Source organism: Myotis lucifugus, unplaced genomic scaffold, assembly GCF_000147115.1.
Source record: "Myotis lucifugus unplaced genomic scaffold, Myoluc2.0 scaffold_173, whole genome shotgun sequence".
Taxonomy (NCBI): Eukaryota; Metazoa; Chordata; class Mammalia; order Chiroptera; family Vespertilionidae; genus Myotis; species Myotis lucifugus.
In genome coordinates, this window is record NW_005871221.1 from 2,386,399 (window position 1) to 2,403,405 (window position 17,007).

Sequence of the window (17,007 nt, forward strand, 5' to 3'; positions counted from 1 at the left end):
GGGGGGGAGCAGTTGGGGGTGACCAGGCTGGCCAGGGGGGCAGTTAGGGGCGACCAGGCAGGCAGGCAGGTGAGCAATTTGGAGCCAGCATTCCAGGATTGTGAGAGGGATGTCCGACTGCCAGTTTAGGCCCAATCCCGGCAGTTGGACATCCCCCTAGGGGTTCTGGATTGGAGAGGGTGCAGGCTTGGCTGAGGGGACCCCCCCAAACACACACACACCAGGGGCGTCTAGTGGTTCTATCAAATTGAAAAGGCTCATGGTTACAATTGGTGGTGGTATATTTTCAGGTGTCTTATCTACTTTTTGGATAGGTCTGATTAATGCCAGTGTCCAATAGAAAAATCTCAAGGTTAATTGCAACATTGTTGCCAACAATAGTACTATTACTTATTTTAGGTGGTGGTACTATGTTTGTTAATATCTTTATCTAATTGAGAGCAAATCAGCTAGCTGCCAGCCACATTGTGACTACCAGGAAGGGGTTGCTTTTCTGGCCATATCACTTAGACCAGTGGTCGGCAAACTGCAGCTCTCGAGCCACATGCGGCTCTTTGGCCCCTTGAGTGTGGCTCTTCCACAAAATACCACGTGCAGGTGCGCACGTACAGTGCGATTAAAACTTCGTGGCCCATGTGCAGAAGTCGGTATTTTGTGGAAGAGTCACACTCAAGGGGCCAAAGAGCCGCATGTGGGCTCACGAGCCGCAGTTTGCCAACCACTGACTTAGACTCACTTTTTCATGGGCCCAGGCCTTCAAAGCCCGTTTTAGCTTTTTGTTTGAAATGAGGTAGTTGCTGTTGTAAAGATTGTTTCTTTTTAGTCAATAACATGCTTATAGGCTCCACACTTAGATATGAAACTGATAGTAAATAAGCATTTTTGAGAAGTTGGTTTTATTTTCTCTTGCAGGTGTAATTCAGAGAGCAGTCTTCAAACCTTTGCTGTATTGACTCTGAGTTGTCAGGGGACTCAGGCTTATGAGGAGGTACTGTCACATAAAACAGTGTCTGGTGAAGACAACAAGAAAGAGGGGAAAGGATCGGAAAAAGAAGCTAAAACACTGTAGGAAACCATGGTAGGTTATTATTTATGTTTCTTAATTAAGTTACAAAAGATGCCAATAGTTTAAAATTGGAAGTGTTAACAGGAGGGCAAGTGAAAAACAATGGTGTTAATTTTTGGCTCTAGTGCATCAGATAAAGAAGGCACTCTACCATTTAGGCAAAGAAATGAGTTCAGATTTATTATGAGCCCTTTAAACCACAAGATGGAGCCCCATGAGCCTGCAGACCATAAATTATTAAGTACAAAGGAGGGAATGTTCATAAATAATATTTTCTAATAAAACTGGCATCAGCAAATATACCAATGGCTGATGTGACCTTGAACTTGAAGTTGTGTAATTTTCTTTGAATTCAGTTGTTTTTCCCCATGGAAATAAAAAAAAATTTGTGTATAAAATGTGTATTTAACTCGAAAAGCCACCTTTTCCCACATGCTTTTAAAATATTAAGGTCAAGTGTTAACTGTATTGGGGACACTGAACTGAATATCAAGGAAATCTTGTTTTCTGTGGAAAGTTCATTCTTTTGAATTTGAGATTTAGATGAGGTCATAACCTCTGGTGCCTAGTTTTTTAATTGGTAAAATGTGTTGGATTATTTCCGCCTAGTATTTTGTTTCAGGAGAATGTGTGAATTTTTTCCCTTTAGTATATAACTGAAAAAAGGTTTAAAAAAGATAAGTGGGGAAAAAACACAAAAATATTAATCATCAGTATGTTTGAAATACATTGTTTAGTAAATCTGATAGTGTTTCTTTAAGTGTTGTTTGATTGTTTAAAAAGTTGTAGGAATTATAACTTAGTTGAATTGCTCTTTAGAGAAGAAATTCTAATATTTTAGTTCTGGATGGTGGGGAATATGTTGTTGATTTGGGATTTTCTCTGTCCTGAGTTTTATGGTGATATGTAAAAAATGACACTGACTTGTGTTTCCTCCCATGTGAATTATTCAACACTTCAGCTCATTTATCTATTATGGTCTTGATATTCTTACAGTTTAAAGAAATGCTTTATATATATATTACTAGAGTCCTGGTGCACAAAATTTGTGCACGGGGGTGGGGTTCCCCTCAACCCAGCCTGCACCCTCTCCAATCTGGCATCCCTCTCACAATCCTGGACCACTGGCTCCTAACTGCTTACCTGCCTGCCTGCCTGATTGCCCCTAACTGCCCCCCCCCCCCCCCCCCCGCCCCGCCAGCCTCATCACTTCTAACCACCAATGCCTGCCAGCCTGATTGCCCCTCACTGTCCCTCCTGCTTGGCCTGGTCACCCCTAAATGCCCCCCTGCCAGCCTGATCACCCCTAACTGCCTCTGCCTGCCGGCCTGATCTCCCCCAACTGCCGCTCCCTCCCCACCCCCAGCCTGGTTGCCCCCAACTGTCCCCCCTGCCAGCCTGGTCGCCCCACACAGCCTGCTGCTTGGTTGTTTGGTCGTCCCTCACTAACCCCCTGCCACCCTGGTCACCCCACGCAGCCTGTTCGGTTGTCCGTTTGGTTGCGATGGTCGCTTAGGCTTTTATATAGATAGATTGGTCCTAGTTGATGAAAATTTCTTTTCTAGTTTATTTTAAATTTAGCTTTGATTTTCTGGTGTAGAAATTTGTGTTTTTATATAATTTAATTGGTTGGTAGGTTGTTTTCAATTTCTTCTATTGTTATATCTCAGATTTTAATGAGAACTTTATTTCTGCATAGTTCTTTCAATTTAATTTTTTAATACTTTAAAAATCCATTTGGAGTTTATTTGGGTAAATAAGATCACCCTCCAATTTTTTTTTTTTTTTTTGTCATATTGTTGAACTCTTTCTTTCACCATTGTTTTATGATGTTTGCCCTATTACGTCCTGTTGGCTCTTGGACTTAACATGGGCAGTCTGTGTTATTTTTGAGAGAGACACCAAGGGCTTGTATTACATAGCAATCTAATTTTACTATGGTGAGGCCATTGTGTAGGACTGAGAAATCTAAGTAATTTAGTAAATCATAAAACTAAATGATGGAGAAAATCCAAAGTTAGCGTTTTTTTTCCTATCATCCAGAACAAAAATATATATTTTTTAAAATTCTTTATTAGTTAAGGTATTACAAATGTGTCCTTATCCCCCCCATTGACCCCTCCCCACCACCACCACCACCACCACTACTCATGTTCTCATCCCCATGTTGTCCATGTCCATTGGTTTGGCTTATATGCATGCATACAAGTCCTTTGGTTGATCTCTTCCCCTTACCCCCTCCCTCCCCTACTTTCCCTCTGGGGAGTGATAGTCTGATCGCTGTTTCTCTGTCTTTGGATCTGTCCCTGTTTATCAGTCTGTGTCAGGGGTGGGCAAACTTTTTGACTCGAGGGCCACAATGGGTTCTTAAACTGGACCAGAGGGCCGGAACAAAAGCATGGATGGAGTGTTTGTGTGAACTAATATAAATTCAAAGTAAACATCATTACATAAAAGGGTACGGTCTTTTTTTTTTTTTAGTTTTATTCATTTCAAATGGGCCGTATCTGGCCTGTGGGCGGTAGTTTGCCCACGGTGGTCTATGTTGTTCTCTATAATCCACAAATGAGTGAGATCGTGTGGTATTTATCTTTCTCTGACTGGCTTATTTCACTTAGCATAATGCTTTCCAGTTCCATCCCTGCTCTTGCAAAAGGCAAGAGTTCCTTCTTTTTTACCGCAGCATAGTATTCCATTGTGTAGATGTACCACAGTTTTCTAATCCACTCATCTGCTGATGGGCAGTTAGGCTGTTTCCAAATCTTAGCTATTGTAAGTTGTGCTGCTATGAACATAGGGGTGCATATATCCTTTCTGATTGGTGTTTCTGGTTTCTTAGGATATATTACTAGAAGTGGGATCACTGGGTCAAATGGGAGTTCCATTTTTAGTTTTTTGAGGAAACTCCATACTGTTCTCCACAGTGGCTGCACCAGTCTGCATTCCCACCAGCAGTGCACGAGTGTTCCTTTTTCTCCACATCCTCTCCAACACTTGTTGTTTGTTGATTTGTTGATGATAGCCATTCTGACAGGTGTGAGATGATAATGCATTGTTGTTTTGATTTGCATCTCTCGTATAATTAGTGACTTTGAGCATGTTTTCATATGTCTTTCGGCCTTCTGTATGTCCTCTTTCGAAAAGTGTCTATCTAGGTCCCTTGCCCATTTTTTGATTGGATTGTTTATCTTCCTATTGTTAAGTTTCATGAGTTCCCTGTAAATGTTGGAGATTAAACCCTTATCAGTGATATCATTGGCAAATATGTTCTCCCATGCAGTGGGTCTTCTTGTTGTTTTGTTGATGGTTTCCTTTGCTGTGCAAAAGCTTTTTATTTTGATGTAGTCCCATTTGTTTATTTTCTCTTTAGTTTCCATTGCCCTAGGAGCATTATCAGAGAAGAAATTCCTTCGGCATATGTTTGCGATTTCGCTGCCTGTGGATTCCTCTAGTATTTTTATGGTTTTAGAACAAAAATATTTTAATAGAATTTCTTCTCTAAAGAGCAACTCAACTAAATTATAATCCCTAGAACAACCTAGCATTTTCTAATTCGTTATATGGCTCTTTTGGGATATATGAGTAAATCTCATGAAGTGATTAAAAAGTTTGTGGCAAAAGAAACTCTAGTTGGAGACTGGTTGTGGACTTTGAGTAAGAAAGACATCTAGATAAGATTTTTTTATCTAGAACGAAGAAAGCTTCTGTGATTGCTTTTAGTCCTTTTTAAATTTAATAGCAGGGTTTCAAAGGATTACTGACTTTTTTAGTTATAGTTGCTGCATTTTATAGGGAATAATTGTACTGTAGTATTAGTTTACAAATTAATAGATTAATTTGTTCAAATTAATAGATTTTTAAAATATTGATATAAAAACAAAGCAAAGAACACTGACAAAATTGTGAATCTTTTATTTTGAGGCAAAGACTTTAAAGCAAATATTTGCCACCTACTAGTGCATAATTTCATGTAAGTAAAGACACTGTAGCCATCCTTAAAAAAAAAAAAAAAAAGAATACTTTTGGCTTTATGAAAACTCAGCAAGTTATCCTGGTTCATTTTGCTTTGCATTGGTACAAGTGTCTTCATGGTATTTGTAAATTTGGAAATATTCAAGGTTTTTGATATGTGACTTATGAGTGTGAAGGATCTACTCTATTATATTTTCATGAAATTCATCCTATTTCTAGGCTTTAATCAGTATCACTGATTTCTGGACCAGTCATTTTAATTACTGCTTTTTAAGTTTTTGATATTTTGTTTTAGCACAATGGCACCACCCATCTATTTTTGTAGAATATTTCTTACTTTCATTGATTTTTTTTTTCCTCCTCTAAAGAGCTATAAAATTATGTTCAGTATTAATACACTATCCTTAGGGTATTTTGATTGAGAATGTAATACATATGTAAATTAGTTTGGGAAGTTGATTTCTTTAGCAATATAAGGTGGGGCAAAAGTAGATTTACAGCTGTTCATATGGAAAATAATACAATAATTAATAAATAACAATTCAAGAATAATTTCTGTTTCATGTACTCACAATTGTAAACCTACTTTGCCCCACCCTGTATGTATTTTTCTTGTTCTGGAATTTGGAATGTCCCCTGCCACTCTTTTTTAAGAATTAAAGCCTTGCACCAATGTTTTAAATGACAAACAGTAAATAGTATTCTAGTGTGTCTATAGTTCATACATAATGGTGTATTTTGTATTATTACTGTATTATAAAATCTCAGTTTTTCAAGGTGCAGAAATCTCCAGCAGTTTGGAAAGGAGAGACTGGGTATCATGAGTCATCATCATGCATTTCCTGCATTTTCAGATACTCTCTCGAAGCTAGGAAGTATCTGTTTTTAGCAGATAATGTGTGATATGGGTGACTTTTTCTGAAGTGGTATTCAAAACACAGATTCAGCTAAAAGGTAGCATATACATCTTACCAAGTGTGACCTGAGTGAACTGTACCAAACACGAATGAAAGATCTCTAATTTTTTGGTGTGTTCAGTAGAATGGGTTTTCCTTCTTATTCCTGAGCAATTTTTTACTTTCTCAGCATTAACTATTTCACAATGGTTTGATAAGTAATGCTATGACTTGACTTAAATATAGTTGTCTTCTTTTTCAGGTAACATTTTTTTTTAATTGAGGTAATTGTTTTCTTTCTCCTTCTGACAGAGATCTATTAGATCTTTTGCCAATGATGATCGCCATGTTATGGTGAAACATTCAACAATCTATCCATCTCCAGAGGAACTTGAAGCTGTTCAGAATATGGTGTCTACTGTTGAATGTGCTCTTAAACATGTCTCAGATTGGCTGGATGAAACAAACAAAGGCACAAAAACAGAGGGGGAGACAGAAGTGAAGAAGGATGAAGCCACAGACACCTATTCCAAGTGAGTGTGGCCTGACCTTTGCGGCACTTTGCTGTAGTGCCCAGAAAAGCCCAGGGTCCGATTCCACTGGGTTACGTTTGGCATATGGTGTCCTTTGTGTTTTCTTATTTATATGATTGTAAATAAGGAAGTAAGTATTTGTGGAATTTTTCCGAGTTAAATTTGAAAGGAAAGCAAGAAAGGAGGAGTGATTAGACCAGAAAAAGAGGGACCTGTGCAGGATGCCTTTTGAGAGTGCACCAAGCCCTTTAAAATCTTCTCTTTTTGGAGGTTATGATATGTCATCTTTTTCATGTTTTGATTCAGCCTCCTAAATTCAGACATAAATTGTAGTGTTTTTTGTTTCTGGGGAAATCATAAAATGTGATTTTTGTCAGGTATTTTAAAATCCTGGTATAGAAGAAAGATGCAGGAAAATGTATTTAAAGGTGTTTTTAACTGTATCTACCATGTTGATTCCCAGTGTTTTCCATATAGTAAATGCTCACTGGATATCTGTAAAATGCAAGACCTACCAGGACCCAGACCCTTCAACAATTATAGCAGAGTGCTGTAATTGTTGAAGTGCTGTAAATATAGTTAGAGATTAGTGAGATGAAGCTGATAACTGGAGTCAGATCATGGCATTTTTATGCCATATAAAAGCTTAGAGTTATTGTTTTGAGCATTATTATGACTGAAATAAGTATATGATTGACTTTGAAAGATGAAGCTAATTTAACTACTGTATTAACTGGGATTAAGACATTACTTTGGCTAAAACTTGTAAATTGAGCATAGAGGTTATAGAATTTTTTTCCAGCTTTAATTCTGAATCAATGTGATAAGTAGAAAACAGTGGGAAAGTATTGATAAATTGAAAGATAGTGTAACCTTTTCATTTTCAGATCAAAGATAATTAGTATCATTTTTCAGTTGAACATAATTCCTTGACTTTGTTAACGGTTTACAGGTAATATGTACATCGTAATCTTGGCAGCAATTCAGTTTTTCTCACATATGATGGCTTTAAAAAAGTCACTCTAATTTGGGGTTCATGTTAATCTACAATATTAAAAGTGTAATATGCTAATTAGACCAGACGTCCTTCCGAATGTCCTACCGTCCTTCCAGATGAAGTCGGGGCTGCGAGGGAAGCCTGGGTCCCAGGTGCCTGCTGGTGGCTGGAGGGAAGCCCAGGTCCCAGGTGCCAGAGGGAAGCCGGTGCCTGCAGCCAGGGGAAGGAAGGCCTACTCTTGCACAAATTTTGTGCATCGGGCCTCTAGTCAGTAATATTATCTAACAATCTAGTTCTGTATATCCCAGTCCCTGTTCAAGTTAAATTCTCATGCACTTCATATTTGCATTGTACTTTGGAATGTGTTATGCCCTTTTAAACTTTTTTAAAATTGCAAAATATATAAGATAAAACTCACCATATTTACCACTTTTAAGTGGTTTCCTTTTTTAGTGGAGTTCATGCCTTCTTAATACATCTTCAGTTTGTTCTCATGGCTGGGTAGACTTTTGGAAAGTGGTCTAGTAAACTTTTGCTTACCTGGATTAGGTCACTGTGTTTTAAAGGGATGTGTTTAATGTTTTTATTGATTTTAGAGAAGAAGGGAGAAGGATAGAGAGATAGAAACATAGATGAGAGACATTGATCAGCTGTCTACAGGGGATCGAGCCCACACCCGGCCATGTGCCCTAACCAGGTCTCGAACAAGGGACCTCTTGGTTCATGGGTAGATGCTCAACCACTGAGCAACACCAGCTGGACTGTTTTAAAGGTTTTTAAAAGATAATGTGCTCCACATGTGCTTCATTTGGATTTTTAAATATAGCTCCCTATGTTGATGCTCTAGATTATAAAGTCTTTCCATTTTGTGGACTAGTCACAGGTTGAGCATTTGTCTGGGGTTCTTCCCACATGGTAGAACCCCAGTTGTGCAGAATGATTGTGTCCTTATTTTGTATCAATCAGAGGCAGACACATCTCCCAAGAGCAAAGGTGTGTTTGATAATAGATGTGTATTGTGCTCCTGTTATATGTTGAGTATCACTACACAGGGCACAAGATGGGTGAGGGCTAGCTGATGGTTATTAAGAGCCTTCTCTTGTCTGGCAGTTTTTATTTTACCTTTTTACAAACTGACTCAAAGTCAAATTGCACAAGATCCCACTATTTGTATTATTAGGAATATTAGGATTCTGTTCTTCAGCAATTCCCTGCATTTGGGTTGCTTGCTTTACAATACCTTCTATATTCAAGTTCATTATTAACTTCAGGACTGAATTAGGACTTAGTTTTTCTGCTCAGTCATGCTGTCTTCTACATGAGAAGACAAAATATATCATAATTATGATATAGCATTTAATAAGTGAGCTAATGATGGCTAGTTAACAATAGCTACCATTGTATTGCATGCCAGTTACTGTACCAGATTATTTTTCACATTATCGTAAACCTGGTAGTCTCTGTTATTATTATACTCCTCCTCTGCCACCATTTCATTTATGATATTTTCACTGTTTCAGATTTGCTTACTAAAAACAAGTGACTCGGTATTGTTATCAAACTTTAACTTGCTTAAAGTCACTGAATGAGTGTGTGTGGTGTTGCCAGGATTCATACTTAAGTCTGTTGGACTCCAGATCCAGTCTTCTTAGCATCTTTGCCTCCATTTCCTGTGACTAAATGTGAAAGTACAGAGCAGGGAGAGATTATGTGCTGGTTCTGGGGATCAGAAAAAAACTTTGTGAAGGAGTAGCATGCAGTAGGTTTAGAAGATGGGTGGGGATTTGGCATAGGTAGTGAAAGTGGAAGAAAAAATAAATCTCAGCAAAGATGTAGGTATGAGCACCCAGTCGGTGTGGCTCAGTGGTTGAGCATTGACCTATGAACCAAGAGGTCACGGTTCAAATCCTGGTCAGGACACATACCCGGGTTGCAGGCTCAATCCCTAGTAGGGTGTGTGCAGGAAGCGGTCGATCAGTGATTCTCTCGCATAATTGCTGTTTTTATCTCTCTCCATCTTCCTCTCTGAAATCAATAAAAATATATTTTAAAATAAAGATCTAGGTATGAGAAAGTGTAGGGACTGTTGAAGGATTAATAGTTATTATTTATTGAGCTAATTAAATTAAATATTTTCAGTACTGGTCTGAGAGGAAGGTATTATTTCCTTTTTACAAATGAGAAAGTAAGCTCAAAAAGTCAAGTAACTTGTAATTTGTCCAGTGTTACAAAGTAAGTAGCAGAGCCAGGATTCGAACCAGGTATTTATATGGTTTTTTAAATTGCCTCTCAATATGCTGTCAGAGTGTTCAGTGGGACACCAGGAAAGTAACAGGGAGAGTGCCATCATCCGTGCAGTGCTTTTGGAAATTTATTCTGGTTGCAGGATACAGTGTAGATTGGAGATGGCAGAGGTTAGTCAATCAGGGTAATGAAAGGTTATTGAGATAGTATAGGGGAGAGATAGTAAGAGCCTGAAAAGAAACTAGTTTGAAGGCAATGGTTTGAGAGAGAATTTACAAACTATTACTAGATTTGGGAGAATGAATATGAGAGGACAGGGAGACAAAAAAAAAAATCAAAGATGACTGATTATTCTTTTTTTTCTTTAAATCCTTACCCAAGGATATGTTTTTTAAATTAATTTAGATAAAGAGGAAGGGGAGGGGAGGGGAGGGGCAGAGGGGAGGGGGGAAGGAGAGAGGGAGAGAGAGAGAGAGGGAGGGAAACACCAGTGTGAAAGAGAAACATCCGTCGGTTGCTTCTTGTACTTACTCCGACCAGGTCTAGAACCTGCAACCTAGGAATGTGCCTGAACAGCTATCAAACCTACAACCTTTGGACAACACTCCAACCAACTGAGCCACCTGGCCAGGGCCTGACCTTTTTTTGTTGTCATTAATCCTCCCTCAAGGATATTTTTTCCATTGATTTTTCAGAGAGAGTGGAAGGAAGCATGGGTGGGTGGAGAAAAAAATCAATGTATGGATTTGAGAGAGTCTCATTGATTGTTGCCTCCCATATGAGTCCCAACTGACCAGGGCCAGGGACTTAACCTGCAACCCAGGTACATACCCTTGACTGGAATCAAACCTGTGACCATTCTGTACATAGGCTGACACTCTAACCACTGACCCACACCGGTCAGGGCCTGACTGTTACTAATATTAAGTAATTCCCTACACTTGGGTCACTTGCTTTAAAATGCTTTTTATTTTATGTTTTTCTATACTTGCCACCCTTAAAGTTTCTTTGTGGGTTTTTTTTATTGATTTACTATTTATGAATTTCTGAGGTGTGCCAGGTGCTGAACCAGTGACTGGATTATTTATAATTTACTGTCTTGTTTCAATGATCACAATTTGTTTCCTTTCTCCTTTTTCCAGTTCATTCTGTACTCTGCTGACTTTTGCCCAACTCTGCTGATTCTTTGCCTCTAGCTAGAATGACTTTTTAACCAAATCAAGACTGGGCTGAAGCCAGACTTTCAGGTTGCTTTGCTTAACCTTTTAAATTTTGACCTCTCCTTTTTCTGTATTTGGGATGCAACTATAATAATGTAAAAAACCCTGAGTGTTGTGATCAAACCAACTTGAGTTTGAATCCAGGCTTTGCCATTTTACTCTCACTGTGAACCTGAACAATTAATCAGCTTGTCTGAGATTCACAATTTTTTGTTTTTCAAATGCAGGCTTGTTTGAGGTATAAAGGAGAATTGTGATATGCAGTTTGTTCTCAGTTGTTACTTTCTCTTCCCCCTTTTAAGCAGGTTACTGCTTTGTACTTATACAGTGTAAGCCTCAGGAGCAGGAGTGATTAGATCTCCTTTTAGTATGTTTTCCATACTCAAACATGTGCTTACTTGTTGAATGACTGGCTCAGCTTAGTTATAGTTTCACGTGTGATTAAGGAAAATGAACCCATAAAAAACTTAAAATCAAGGATAGTTGCTAACATTATTCTTTGCACCATTCACAACTTGATGTTCTTTGAGTATTTGTTCTTTTATTTACTACTGGATTCGAAATGCATATCCTGGCAAATTATCTTTGGTCTGTTTTTTCCTCAGCTCTTTGCTTTTATCACATTAAACTGCTTTCTCCATAAACTTGTGGATTCCTAGAATGATACAACTTGAAGGGATGAGCTAAGACTCATCTAGCCAATAGCCATTTGACAGTTGTGGATACTGAACTAGCAGGCATCACTAGGAGTAGAGTTCTGGACTTTTAGATTTTCAGCCTGATGCTTTCTCAGTATACCATGGTGCTCATGTTCCTCACAAATGCTTTAATTACCAATAAAAAGATAATAGGAAGAATTTTTTAATTTGAAAAAGTGTTTAAGATCGAGATGCAGTATTTTGTATTTTCCTGAGCAATATAGATGTGATGAAAAATTTTTAAATCTTTTGTCTGAAATATGCTCCCTAATGATTTCTTGGGGAAGGTTGATACTATATGAGCCTTAAATTGCAGACTTAATTTTATGGAATTTCGGATATCTGGATTTATATACTCCCTTTCACATGGATAGCCAGAAAACCAAGTAATGATTAAGTTTTAGTCAGGAAATAGGTTGTAAAAATAATCATTCAGACTTTTATTTTTAGGGATCAAGGTGGTCGGACATTGTGTGGTGTAATGAGAATTGGCCTGGTTGCAAAAGGCTTGCTGATTAAAGATGATATGGACTTGGAGCTGGTTTTAATGTGCAAAGACAAACCCACAGAGACCCTGTTAAATACAGTCAAAGATAATCTTCCTATTCAGATTCAGGTGAGTACAGTTTAATTGCACCTCTAGGATAATTTGTAAAAAGGTGAAAATAGGTAGTGACCTTGAATTCAATAACAAGAAATCGGTAATAGTAAAGGGTACAAACAAAAGGAATGTTGCTTCTCTGGATCAATGACTCATCCATCACATATAAAGCAAATTTCTGGTGATGAGTACTCTGGATATATTTATCAAGTTAAGATGGCTGTTAAGGTACAGTCTTAAATTTTTCAGGTGTGTCTTGTTGAGAGCCTTCCTGTTGTACAGACCAGGTCTCTCAGCATTGTGAAACTCTTGGAAGGGTTAGTAATATACTAACAGAAAAGAATTGAAAGATAAAAAAGAGCTGAGGCAACTGGAGACTTGCATAGATGGTAATATTTAATATCGAAGACTCAGTTAATTTAACAGTCACCCACTCATTCTTTTATTGCAAAGTCACTGTTAATTTCTTGTTTCCAAACCTTTTTTACCTGGTGATGCATTCAGAAAATTTTAATGTAGCATACTTCCTGGAGGATGCTGCTGAAGGCTGAAAGCTCCCCAGGGCTGAAGGCAACCCTAGGACCACGCTGCTACCTACTCTGAGGACCAGTGCATCACTAATTGAGAAGCCATGATCACTTTTCAGTTTCAGATATGTTATTGTGGTATTATTAGATTGTGGCTTTTTGATGATTTCATATCAGTTAGTCCTTATATCCATGTCAAATAAATATATACCAGTCTACAAGGTACAAACTTTGAGCTGTTGAATGTTCCCTTCGTTGGTTTTTACTAGTAATTTGTATTTCTTCTAAAAAGGCCCCCCCCCCTTTAAGTAATAGGAATTTTAAGCTTGCTTTTTAATTGGCTTTGTTAGTAGATCACTTTCTTTCATTTTCACCAACAAGTTGTCAAAACCATCTTTCTGGTTTTTTAATCTAGCATTCTTAACAGTCAAATTGTATTACTTGTTGACATATTCCCCTATATTAATTTTTGGAGCATCTGCTTTATCATTCTTTCTTAGATCTTAACATAATTTTTTAAGTGACTGTATAAACATTTGGCTTTTCCATTTTTGATTCTGATGAAATGTTTCTGGTCTTTTTAGGGTTAAATTTATTTCTTTAAAAAAATTTTTTAAGGCCCTTTGTGATCATTTGGAGAGGGAAAGTGGCAAGCAACATGAAATACATAAAGTTTTAAGAAACAGAAAGCTCAATAACGGGTTTCTGGCTAACTATACTTTTTGTCATTAGAATGTTAATAAAATTCCTCTTGTTTCCGTTATTTTTTATATTGCTTTAAAATTTAATCTATATTTCTGCTTTTAGTATAGTGAATAGTGTACACTTAAATCTATAATAAAGTAATAATAAAATGGGTGGTTATATTAAAGTCTTTTTCAACCATTTCATCCCCCTTTCTGTTTCCTTTAGTGAGTCCTGTTTGTTATGAGAGTGGTCATATTCCTCATGTGTTAGGGTGGAAAAAGATTTGAGAAACCAGTGCTGTAATAAATCAGAGTTCTTATTCTGAAAGTCTATCACATTTTTCTGGTATTGAAGATACAGGAGATTGGGCCAAGCTTCAGTTTGAATTAATAGAGCTTTCTCTGTGCAGACCACAACTGTGTGAACAGCATTTTTTCCCTTTCCTGAGGAGGGTGTGTGTGTGTGTCTTTATTTCTGGGCACCACAGTTTTAAAATGCTCTTCTTGAGCTAGCAAGTGTCAAGGGAGGGAGCAAGAGAGAGGGCAGGCTGTATAAACCAGTTCAGATTTAAAGTGATTGGAGCTTTTTAGTCAAGAGAAGACTAAACAAGACTCAAATAGCTTTAGGTCTATGAAGGGCTTCTTGGAGAAGGTTAAAAGAGGCCTGAACTGCCCTAACCAGTTTGGCTCAGTGGATAGAGCGTCGGCCTTCGGACTGAAGGGTTCCAGGTTCGATTCTGGTCAAGGGCATGTACCTTGGTTGCGGGCACATCCCCAGTAGGAGGGTGTGCAGGAGGCAGCTGATTGATGTTTCTCTCTCATCGATGTTTCTAACTCTCTATCCCTCTCCCTTCCTCTCTGTAAAAAATCAATAAAATATATTTTAAAAAAAAGAGGCCTGAACTATGAAGACCAATAATGAAAATTATGAGAAACATTTCAATTTAATATAGCCAGTGAAGCTATCCAATGGTGAAACCAGCTGCTTTGTGTGATGGTTAGATCCATTACTATAGGTGCTGGGTAAAGGTACCCACATAAAATGGGGATGTAATTGTACATCCCTCTCATTAGATTGTATACATGTTCACACACATGTGCCCAAATATATACATATAAGTTACACACACATTATTATTACTATTACTAATAATGTTTCAGAAAATCATTTTAAGGATGATTTCTACTTTTACTCACTGCTTCCCCCTTGTTTTTTTGGTATTTGTGTTGAAAACCAATTTCTTATCTTATTTTTTTATGAGTTTAAAAATCTTTTTCTTTTTTTAAGCACTTACCATAGTAAAACTTTCAGTTAGCTAAGTACCTTAATTAATTGAGGTTGTACTGTACCTTTTCTCTCCATATTTTTTTCCTAAGGTGATTTTAGAACTTACATGAGCAAGAAGGGAGGAGAAGAATGACCCAAACCAGAAATCACTTATAATTAGTCTAATGCAAGGGTGGGGAACCTTTTTTTCTGCCAAAGGCCATTTGGATAGTTATAACATCATCCACAGGCCATACAAAATTATCAGTTTAAAAATTAGCTGCTATATTTGGTCAAACATTTAATTAACTCACCCCTAATGCCTTGGCAGGGCCAGACCAAATGATTTTTCAGGCCTTACACGGCCCCTCGGGCTGGGCATTCTCCACCCCTGGTCTAGTCCAGAACTTAACACCATATGCTTATTACTTTGGATCTGTCTTATGGTGATCTGCATGAATAATTGAAAAATTTAGTTTGACTCATTCTCTGATGGACATCTTTAATGTTCTTATAGTGGCAAAATGAATGTGAGCAGTTTTCTGCTTTTTCTTTATATTCTAGTTCTGTTTTTTCCAGTTACTCTGTGGCCTTTCCCTTCCTTGGCTTCCTCTATTCAAAAGTAGATAATGAATTTTCTATTTTCTATCATTTTTTGAAATGTTTAATGGTAAAATGCTATTTTTATGTAAATGACTCTGAGTTCTTTTAATGTGCAATGATGAGCAGAAACCCAGTAGTGTTTTCATTTACCTATTTATATCAGATAATAGGTACTAAATTTCGACCTCCAAGAAAGGCCCTGTGTAATAAAAATATATATATATATATATATATGTGTGTGTGTCTGTGTGTGTGTGTGTGTGTGTGTGTATTATAATACATTAAATACAACTTATGTGATTCTAATTGGTGATTATTTTGTGGAAGGTTCTTAAATTGCATATAGTTGTATATTGAAAGAAGTAGTATACATTTATTTCCCTGTGGGTGTCAGATAATTTGTCCCATAGAGATGGGCCTCACTGGAATGATCTCTGAGACCTATAGTTAGAGAAGGGAAGTTACTTGTTTATACTATTTTTGTTGTTGTTGTTGGTTAGTGACTGTAGAGATTCTTATTCATTCTTGATTCTCTTTAGAAATCTATATAATCTTATATAAAAGTCTACATAATCTTAAATTTGTAAGTCCTTGGTAAGTAGGAGTTCCTTTTTAGGCTGTCCTATCAAAAAACGTATTGGTTTAGAGAGCATTCCCAGCGATTTATTTTTCTACAATAGTTCTCTGTAATAATGTAAAAAACCAGTAATTTACTGTTTATAATATAATGATGCTGTTGCTATTTTACATTCAAATATTACAAAGAATGAATTGAAATACTGTTTATAATTGTATAGAGAGTTGACATTATGGTTGCTTTTTGAGGGATGGAGAAAGGATTTGCTGATAAGTTGGAAGGAGAGAGAAATGTTATCCCTAAAGAACTAGTTAAAGACTTTATTCACTCTCTTGGCACAGTATTACTAGTAGTTAATAACACTTGGAAATTAAGGGATAGTCATTCATTTTTTGAAAATTTAATCTAATTAATTGGATGTTTTGAAATCTTTGTGACTTTCAGAAACTCACAGAAGAGAAATATGAAGTGGAACAATGTGTAGATGAGGCATCTATTATAATTCGGAATACAAAAGAGCCCACGCTAACTTTGAAGGTGATACTTACTTCCCCTCTAATTAGGGATGAATTGGAGAAAAAGGATGGAGGTACATACACATATATTTTTATTTTGTTTTGTTCATGAAAGACCTCTTTAGTGCTATATTAACTATGCTTTATAGATTTATGAAATAACTGTCTTCATTTGTTTATGCCATTCATAGTATTTTAAACAGCTTTGTTTCTACATAAATCACTATTTTGCAAAAATGTATATATTTGAAATATAAAATATGTTAATTGAGAAACTTGTGCTTACCATGTTGGTCATAACTAATTTTATACTCTTTTGGCGTTATGGTATTGCATTGTTATTGCTGTCGTTCAACCTATTCGGTAGAGTTGGCTATTAGGTCTGACTCTAGGATTAAATGTGGACCAAACAATACTTTCATATTTATTCAGTTGTTAAAATTACTCATTCGTACATTGCTCTTGACTTCTATTAACTATATATAACCTTATAAGATTTATGCTTTACCTAATTGCCCATATGTAAATATGTTTTATAATGTAAGATATAAATTGGGGGATTGAATTTTTAAAATTAACCTTTAGTAAGTTTTTTTTCTAGGAGG

The 17,007-nt window shown here is 36.9% G+C and overlaps 1 protein-coding gene across 12 annotated transcripts in view; it reads left to right on the forward strand.

Annotated features, from left to right (window-relative positions):
- STRBP (spermatid perinuclear RNA binding protein) overlaps positions 1–17,007 on the forward strand; it is a 126,741-nt gene that overhangs the window by 52,885 nt on the left and 56,849 nt on the right. For all 12 annotated transcript variants that reach the window (XR_002831089.1, XM_023760157.1, XM_014462215.2 and 9 more), the window contains exons 2-5: positions 913–1,078; positions 6,247–6,467; positions 12,077–12,242; positions 16,332–16,476. Coding sequence is in view for 11 of the 12 variants with exons in the window: in XM_023760157.1 (XP_023615925.1) it covers positions 1,076–1,078; positions 6,247–6,467; positions 12,077–12,242; positions 16,332–16,476 (535 nt within the window). In the remaining variant the exon portion in view is untranslated. The remainder of the gene's footprint in view (positions 1–912; positions 1,079–6,246; positions 6,468–12,076; positions 12,243–16,331; positions 16,477–17,007) is intronic.